At 37.2% G+C, this 10075-nt stretch overlaps 1 protein-coding gene across 1 annotated transcript; it reads left to right on the top strand.

The window, feature by feature from the left end:
• LOC8054621 (axoneme-associated protein mst101(2)) lies at positions 6683–9282 on the top strand. Its single transcript, XM_021453520.1, has 4 exons — positions 6683–6944; positions 7023–7097; positions 7254–7975; positions 9274–9282. Exons 1-4 carry the CDS (start codon positions 6683–6685, stop codon positions 9280–9282), a joined length of 1068 nt encoding a protein of 355 aa, XP_021309195.1.

Genomic DNA, 10075 nt, shown 5'->3' with positions numbered 1-10075 from the left:
TCTTCTTGTTGCACGACTAGTTGTTGCTCAGGGGCATTGCCCTCTTGTTGCTCAGGGGCATTGCCCTCTTGTTGCTCAGTAGGATTGCCTTGCATGATCTCGTGGTAATCAACAAAGTACTGACTACCGTCGTCGATCATATTTTGAATGGCAGCTTCCATATAATCAGGATCATCATTAGGACGGTCAGCCATTTCTATGTCTGCAACCATACATATATATATTCTATATAATATTTGGTGGGTAAACACTATTAGAATATATTAAGCCAAGTAATAGACTAGAATTCATAAAGTATATACTAAAATATAATACTAAAAAATAATACAAGAATAATATTAATATACTACAAATATACTATAATTTATAACAATTCAAAACACTACACATGTATACTAGCTAGAATGGAGTGCTCTAAAAATTAATACTAGAATCTTTTAAGCCAAGTAATACACTAGAATAATATACTAAAAAACAATACTATAATAATATAGTACAAACAATAATATATACAAAACACTACTAGAATAAATTTGGTAGGTAAACACTACAAGAATATATTAAGCCAAGTAATAGAATAGAATAATATACTAAAATTCATAAAGTATTTACTAAAATATAATACTACAAAATAATACAAGAATAATATTAATATACTACAAATATACTATAATTTATAACAATTCAAAACACTACACATGTATACTATAGCAGCTAGCTAGAATAATATACTAAAACTATTACATATACTAGCTAGCATTCTCATTACTATTACATGTATACTATAATTTTTATGTATATATATACTTAATATACTAGCATTTTATTATTATTTTTAGTGTGTATATATATACATGCAAATCACTAAATAAATTGTAGAGTCCCATATATATATATAAATTGTGCAGCAGTACTAGTAGTGCCATATATATACAAAAAATAATATACATACATACAAAAAAATAATACATACATACAAAAAATAAAACATACATACATACTATATATATATACTATAATAATATATTAAAAATTAATACATACATACATACAAACAATTATAATTCATACATACAAACTATATATGTGTGTATATATGTACAAAAAATAATATACATACATACAAAAAATAATACATACATACAAAAAATAAAACATACATACATACTACATATATATACTAGAATAATATATTAAAAAAATAATACATACATACATACATACAAACAATTATAATTCATACATACAAACTGTATATATATATGTGTGTATATATGTACAAAAAATAATATACATACATACAAAAAATAATACATACATACAAAAAATAAAACATACATACATACTATATATATATACTAGAATAATATATTAAAAAAATAATACATACATACATACAAACAATTATAATTCATACATACAAACTATATATATGTGTGTATATATGTACAAAAAATAATATACATACATACAAAAAATAATACATACATACAAAAAATAAAACATACATACATATTATATATATACTAGAATAATATATTAAAAAAATAATACTACAAATCAAAACACCATATATATATATACATATATATATATATATATATATGTGTATATGTATATATATATATATATATATATATATATATATATATATATATATATATATATATATATTTCTGGTCTAGTGTATATAAATATTTAATTAATCAATGGAGAGATGCATGGCGTTCTCGATCTATACATATTGCTTAGCACACACCCGGCCGGGAGAAGAGATCGATGAGACGACGTTGGCCGGCGCTGCAGGTGCCCTCCGGCGGCGGCGCTGATGGAGGGCCGCGGCGGAGCTGGTGGAGGGCCGCGACGACGCTGGTGGAGGCCGCGGCGGCGCTGGAAGAAGGACGCGGCGGCGCTGGGAGTTGAAACGGCGCGACGGCGGCGGTGAAGACGACGAACGTCGCGGCGCTGGAGACGAAGACGCAGGTAACTGCTCAGATCCAGGGCGCACGCGGCTTATATAGGGGTGCACCCTTTAGCACCAGTCCGTGGCTGGAACCGGTGCTAAAGGGTCTTTAACACCGGCTCTTGTTACCAGCCGGTGTTAAAGGGACCCTTTAGCACCGGTTCCAGCCACGGACCGGTGCTAAAGGTCCAGCGCGCCCTAGGGCGGGCTCCTGAAATTTTCAGGACCCTTTAGCACCGGTTCCCACTATGGGCCGGTTCTAAAGGCCTTGTTTTTTAGTTTAGGGTTTTTCAGTTGTTTATATATACAGTTTATATTATAAAGTGTATAGTAAATTAAATATTTTGCATAATGTTTTTTAAACAGTGACATATATTGTAATTTGTTTTAATGCACACATGAAAACTTTTAAACTTAAATATCTTATTGTATTTTTATAATTTGCAATGATTTTGTAAGAAATGTTTAGTATTTTGTTAATGCAAAAATATATTATTCCAATAAATTTACAAAAACTATATCCAATCAACTGGAAATTTATTTTCACATCATATTGACGTAAAACTTTTTATTTTTGTTATTTATTACTAGGAATGCTAGTTGGGTATAGTTTTCATCAAATAAAAAATCATATAAAAATATATATCTTGATGAACACACCCTTTGACCGAACCCTAGATTGTCCCAAATGGAAAAGTCATGAATACAAAGTTTGCTACACTCATCAAGTTCTACATTTTGTCTAATGGTCAACTTTTCATTTGGAAAAGTTTGAACCACTGAATTTTGAATTTTCATAGAACTCATAGCCACGCAGCGGTTTCGGAACCCTAGATGGTCTCGAATGGAAAAGTCATGAATACCAATATTGTTCCACTCATCAAAATCTACATTTCATATATAGACCATTTTTGCATTTGACAAAGTTTTGGGAAAGTGTAGTTGAAAATCCACAATTGACACATATAGTTTCATTTAGTTTGTGTGAGATTCAAGAATTGGTGGGTATTGTTAACTTAAACTTTCTCAAATGGAAAAATTGTGTATATAAAAAGTTTAGATATTGATGATATCTAACAACTTGGTATTCAAAATTTTTTCATTTGAAGTAATTTAGTATGTGATTTGACCAAGATTGACCAAAACCTGTCTTGGATTTTATAGAAATATGCTTAGGATTGGCTCAAATTTATCCAAATGGAAAAATGGTCAATATATCAAATGTAGATCTTGATGATCTCTAACAACTTTGTATTCAAACTTTTTTCATTTGAAGTCATCAAATGGGACCTTTGATCAAGTTTGACCAAAGTCAAAGCATTGGTTTTTACAAACACACCCTTTGACCGAACCCTAGATTGTCCCAAATGGAAAAGTCATGAATACAAAGTTTGCTACACTCATCAAGTTCTACATTTTGTCTAATAGTCAACTTTTCATTTGGAAAAGTTTGAACCACTGAATTTTGAATTTTCATAGAACTCATAGCCACGCAGCGGTTTCGGAACCCTAGATGGTCTCGAATGGAAAAGTCATGAATACCAATATTGTTCCACTCATCAAAATCCACATTTCATATATAGACCATTTTTGCATTTGACAAAGTTTTGGGAAGGTGTAGTTGAAAATCCACAATTGACACATATAGTCATGACAATTTTTGCATTTGATGATCTCTAACAATTGGAAAAGTCATGAATACAAAGTTTGTTACACACATCAAAATTCACAATTCTCAAATATAGTTTCATACAAAGTTAAGCCGATACAACAGTGAACTTCTTCTTGACGTATGACCCTTGGTTATGATCATGCCGTAACCATGGAGTATCCTCATTGTTTAACAGAATGCTTGGGTCTTTGTTGACTATGAAGGGCGGAATTCGATCATCCCTTTCGTAATCGCCTGACATGTCTGACTTGTCCTCAATTCCGACAATGTTTCTTTTCCCAGAAATGACAATGTGGCGCTTTGGCTCATTGATGATTGAGTGGTGTAAGTGCATCTAGCCTTTTAGTGGGTTTTGGTGAATTGAATGACAACACAATTAAAGGTCTAACAAGTTTGCTAAGTGTATCAAAGGGTCAACAAGAAAGCAAACTTGATGGTATTTCACACAATGTTCAAATGAAGACCAAAGTTGTGTGTTGGTGTAAACTGAATCTTGATTGATATCAACACTCATACCAAGAAGATATTCAAGCAAGAATCACAATATTGAAGAAACAATTTTTCAATGGATGCTTAACATGATGTGACTTGAGTATGGCTTGATAGAGTGAAGATAGCAAGGAAAAGGCTTCGAGGGACTAAGCGAAGGTGAAGGTCAAGCAATGGCTTGTAGACCGAGGTACCATGGCTAAGGTGAAGAAGAGAGTACTTGCATTGAGTCGAGGTACTAATTAAGCTATGAGGAGTCATGTTGTGTTGAGGATCAAATCTTTTATCAAAAGTGACTTGAAGTCATGGATTGAACTCATATATGTTGAAATGATTCAAGTCACATGCTCAAGCTATATTTACTCAAAGAGAGAAGACAAAGTTGATTGCATCCTTGATGAAGTGATATTGAGAAGAAGTGGCATATGAAGACATTGAAGACTCAAGTGGTTAAAATGGTTATATACTTTTGACCTTGAGTTTAGGATTTGCCGCACTATAAAGAGGGATGCAAATTTAGTTGGTTTGAGGAAGATAGAGTGCTCAAGTATTAAAACTAAATCAAAAGAGAGACACTCTAACACTTGCACGCACGAACATCTAGGAAATTTCTTCTCTGCCAGGGTGACCTAGTAGTACCAACCCTCAGGGCCGGTGGTACCGGCAGTGCCAGCCTTTCTCCTGAGTTTTGCGAGAAAATGAACTACCGGTAGTACCGGGCTCGTGCCGGTGGTACCGGCCAGCACCAGTAGTACCGGTGTGAAACGCCGGTAGTACCGACAGGCCAAATCTGCGCTGACTTTGGTTGCGGAGATTTGAACTTCCGGTGGTACCGGCAATGGTCGGTAGTACCGACAAAAGCCCGGCGGTACCGGTAGGCTTATTTCTCGCAAATCAAAGAGACTTCTTACCGTTAGATCTGAGGTAGCCGGTGGTACCGGTGGTTGCGCCGGTAGTACCGACAGTTGTTCTGAACACATGTATAAATAGCTTTCCCCTCATTCTAACCGTTGGCTCACTCTTCCACTTGACCAAACCTTCAGCCAAGGCACCTCTCTAGCTCCCAAAAGCTCCTCTCTTGTATCCCCTTTGCTCCTAACTTCAAATCTTGCAAGGGATTGAGGGAGAGAAGGATTCTTGGTGAGAGAAACATCAAAGCAAAGCTTGAGCACTTGATTTCTTCATCAAGCTGGTTGGATTTGTGTTTGTTACTCTTGGAGCAAGGCTCCTAGCCGGCTAGGCATTGCCCGTGGAGCTTCCTACTCATGTGGTAGTCTCGGGAGGTTTGTAATCACTCAAATCATCTAGTGAAATCACCCCTCATCTCAAGGGATTGCTCTCTTGACTTGAGAACGAGGATAGGGTTGAAAGAGACCCAAAAAGCCTGTGTGGCTTCCTCAACTACGTGGACATAGGCAAGCCTTGGTGGCGAGCTGAACCACGGGATAAATATCTTGTCTTGTTGTGGAGGTAGCATCGACTACCCTTGTTCTTGTGTTTTTTGTGTTCTTCCTATCTACCCCCGTTCATAGGTGAACAAGGGTCGATCTACGTTTTGGAGAAGAACCAAGCCAAGGGAACTTCAACATCATCCTCTACTACATTTAGGAGAGTGGGGTAACTCTCAGATCTGGAATCAAAACTCAAAATACTTTGATTTTGTAGCTCTCTTAGGGCGTCGGTAGTACCAACAGTTGCGTCGGTAGTACTGACTGTCTTACACCAGTAGTACCGGCCCAAACTGTCGGTGGTACCGACAGGCATTTAACTTCCGCAACTTGAGTTTTGAGTTTCAGGGTTTTTTAGATACGCCTATTCACCCCCCCCCCCTCTAGGCGACATCAAGGTCCTTATAAGTGGTATCAGAGCTAGGCTCTCAACTTCGGGCTTAACCGCCTTGAGAGACGATGTCGACAAGTGAGGAGGTATCTCTAGAAATTCTACTTTTAGATGGTTCAAATTATGCATCTTGGTCCGCTAGTGTGCTTGATGTTTTTAGGGCCATGGGTCCTCATATCGAGCGGATTGTAGATGTGAGCATTTCACCTCCTAGTGATGATTTGGACTATCTATCTAGAGAGGAAGTGAAATGCTTACAACACAATGCTCAAGCTACTAATATCTTATTTAGTGCTTTGAGTGAAGATGTTTTTGATACCGTCATATTTGGAGATGGTGAACCACTTATGGATGCTCATCTTATTTGGACTACACTCAAAGAAAGATATGACAAGTCCATATATGATGAGAAGTATCCCTCATTGGAAGAACCACTTGAGGAGTGCTCAACTTCACCAACAAGTGACAAGCCTCAAGTGATTTCGTCAAATGGTCAAAGTGATCATGTCACATCCACTTCCTCATCAACATATGACCCATCGGAAAGTGATGAAATGGTTGGTGAGAATAATGTTTTTACATGTGGTACTTCTACTTCCTCTTGTTCTTGTGAGACTAACATTTTGAAGGAAGAAGAAGATTACGATCGATGGAGGCCAAATGATGAATCCACCTCACCAAGAAGCTCAACTCTCTATGCCACTTCTCATCTGGGTCTCATGGCTAAGAAAGAGAAGAATGTGGCATGTGAGAGTGAGAGTGAAAGTGTGAGTGAGAGTGAAGATGAAAGTGATGATGATGAGATCGATCAACATCTTGCACGCCTAAGCAAGAAAGACAAGTTGATGGTGCTCAAGGTCATAGAGAAAATTGAAGATGAAGAAGAAAAACTCCATGAGCAAGATGAGTTTGTCATCAAAAAGATCAAATGGTTGGAGAAGTTGACCAAAGAGCATGAAAAGCTTAAGTGCTCTCATGCTAGTTTGGTCAAAAGGTATGAAAACTTGTCAATTGAGCAAACTCGTACTATTAACTCTCTATCTTGTGTTGCTCAATTAGAAGATGAGAATGATATGCTCAAGGACAAAGTGGAGAGTCTCACTAGCAAGAATGAGACTTTGCAAGAAAGTCATGGTGAGCTCTTGTGCTCTCATGATTCTCATCTCATGCTAGAAATAGCTCATGAGGTTGTGGTAACATCGGTAAAATCATATCAACCTCACACTCACAAGTGCACATGCACACAAGTTCCATATATTTTATCATGTGCTAACAATTGTTGCTCTCAAGCAAGTCAACCTTCCATTGAGCATGTACTTGTAGAAACTTGTGATGACTCCATTACAATAGAAAATGAAGAGCTCAAGGAAGAGGTTGAGAGGCTAAGAAGGGATTTGATTCAATGGGAAGGCAAGTGCAATGCTCAACCTTCTCAAGATAACCGTGAAGACATGATGAAGAAGCTTGAGAAGGGATCAACTAATGCATGCATCAAGCTCCATCTAGAAGGCCACAAGTCAAACAATGGCAAAGTCAAGGGACAAGCTAGAAATGTGCAGTCTGTCCAAAATGCAGCAGTTGTGCTCAAGGCTGTGAGGGTTCATGAATGTGGCAGTGCCGCATCCCAGTGTGATGGTGCTACACCTAGACAAAACAGGAAAGTCCCCAAGGTCACAAAGGTGCACTTTCAACCAAAGAAGACTCTCATCACTTGCTTCAAGTGCAAGAAAGAGGGTCACCATGTCAGAGATTGCACTCTGAAGAAAGAAGAGAAGGGCATGAGCAAGATCCAAGAGAAGAACAAAATGACTCATGTCAAGTGCTCCAACATGGGACACAATGCCTCTATGTGTTCCAGCAAGGCTAATGACCAAGCAACACTTCCAAACATGAAGATAAGAAGAAGCAAGAGGAAGTGTTATGGATGTAATAAGAAGGGTCATGAAATTGCATCATGCCCCTACATGAGGGATGAAGTCTTGGCATCATCAAGTAAGAGGCTTGTCAACAAGGTAGCAAACAAGAAGCAAGATGAGAATATGTCTTGCAAGAACAAACACCGCACTTGCTACACTTGTCGAGGAAAGGGACATCTAAGTATGGATTGTCCCATTGGTAACACTCCTAAGCTCAACTTATCAATTCCTTCAAATATGCTTAGGAGGCCTAAAAATGACACTTGTGCTAGGAAGGTGATTGGTTCAACACGTGCTAGCACAAAGGCCATTTGGGTGCCTAAGTCTCTTGTGACTAACCTTGATGGACCCAACAAAATTTGGGTACCAAATTGTGCTTGATGAGTGTTGTAGGTACTTAAAGGTGATATGATGCTTCGGGGTGCTTGAGCAAGTTAACTGAAAATATTCACTCAAGCTATCAACCAATTCATATTGTTTCTTCTTATATGGTTGACCCGAAGATAAATTAATGAAATTATTTCAAACTTCATATTCACCTTGGTAACTAGCACCTAACCCTTGCTAGCTAGCCATTTGACTTGTGTAGTCTCTGATAGTTCACAAGTATGTGTGTATTTGTGAATTATCAAGAGTGGCTAGAGTACTTCAAGTTAAATGAATCATTTGCCATATGATGCTTTTAATGGCTCTCTAGTAGAGCAAGATCTTGTTTATGCTGTATGTAATGAGGAATCATCTTATGAGGTAATCAAGAAAATTGTCACTGGTGATATGAGACCAAAGAAGTCCAAGTAACAGTGATAAGGATATCCTCAAGCTGCTGCTGCACCTAATTCCGCTGACACCTTAGAGCAGTAGTGCCGCCCCTATATAGATAGCAGCAGGTGACATCAGTCCAAGACAAGGATGAAGCCTACAACATGACGATAAACAAAGTCAAGATGAAGAGACCATCTCATCCATTATATCTCAAGAAGGGTGAAAATTTATGAGAAGAGGTTGTGCTTGGCTTTATTGAATAATTCACAAGTTTGAAGGTTACTCTTCGCTAAAGTGAGATGTTGCTGCTAGAGGTCTTATTGATCAAAAATCTGAATTTGAATAAAATGAAGTTTGAGGTTGAATTGGATGAGCTATATTAGAAGAATTCACAAGATGACAAGTACTGATAAGAGGACAGAATGGAAATTGCATCTTGTGAGTATTCTCAACCAAATCCAGCTCAAGATTGGACAAGAAGCAAAGAAGAATTGTGAAATATTAAATCTGTCCAGAAATTTGAAAATCTGAATTGGCTGCCTTCAAGCATAGATTTGGAAGTCCAAACACTGATGAATTGACCTGAAACATTATGAGCATGACACACATATCTGATACTTGTTGCTGTACAGTTTACATGAAGATTGGTTAAGAAGAAAATCAGTTTTGAGTTGAATTCTATCAGCTTCAGCATTGCAGATTCAGACCATAGCAGTTTTGGTAAAAAATTATTTTGACTGATCCAATGGAGTCCAAATGAGATGAGATTTATATAGAAGTTAGAGGACTCATAGATGAAGATCTCTACCAAATTTCATGCATATTGGGCTAGTGGTCTGTGAGATATGAATTCTTCTCTGAGGATGACAGAATCTGAAAACTGACTGTTTGGAATTGGATTGCAATGTAACAACAAGATTTAGTTGGCTTCAGCAGTGACAAGTAGCAAAAATGAGTTACAATCAGTTGGTACTAGCTGAAATCAATTGGAAGCAACTGAAACTAGCTGAAACTAATTAAATTACAGCAGCCTGAAGGAGTTTGAAACCAGTTGGAATGCAGTGTAAACTTCTCCCTTGACCTCATGGTATTGATATACATGAGTGTACTCTATGTACTCTTGTATGCACATATTAAGGGGGAGTTTAGACTATATCTTGTGAGACTATTGGTTTCTTTCAAGTGTATGTTGTGCAGTCTCACACAATGGAAAAAGGAAGATGGATGATTCCAATGGATTCTCTTAGTGCTTCACAACTATTCTAGGATCTTGCTTTTTATAAACCAAGTGCTCCCAGTTTAATGTTGAATGCCCCAATCCTTTAGTGGAACAGGATTTGATGAGTTGGAGAAAAGAATTAAAAATGGGCTTTCTTTGCTATTTCTTCTCTCTAGAGCTCATCAAGTGTTCATGAACCATTCCATTGATCACCC

The sequence above is a fragment of the Sorghum bicolor genome, chromosome 2 (genome assembly GCF_000003195.3).
Source record: "Sorghum bicolor cultivar BTx623 chromosome 2, Sorghum_bicolor_NCBIv3, whole genome shotgun sequence".
In the NCBI taxonomy this organism is placed as follows: Eukaryota; Viridiplantae; Streptophyta; class Magnoliopsida; order Poales; family Poaceae; genus Sorghum; species Sorghum bicolor.
Note: the sequence above shows the minus strand (reverse complement) of the source record. Positions and strands in the feature narration are given on the sequence as shown.

Bases quoted from the DNA above. Each gene is read 5' to 3' on its own strand.
- LOC8054621 (XM_021453520.1), top strand. From the start codon at position 6,683: ATGGCTAAGAAAGAGAAGAATGTGGCATGTGAGAGTGAGAGTGAAAGT. The intron at 6,945-7,022 runs GTTTGGTCAAAA...TTGCTCAATTAG, and splicing joins GCTTAAGTGCTCTCATGCTA to AAGATGAGAATGATATGCTC. The intron at 7,098-7,253 runs GTGAGCTCTTGT...GTTGCTCTCAAG, and splicing joins GACTTTGCAAGAAAGTCATG to CAAGTCAACCTTCCATTGAG.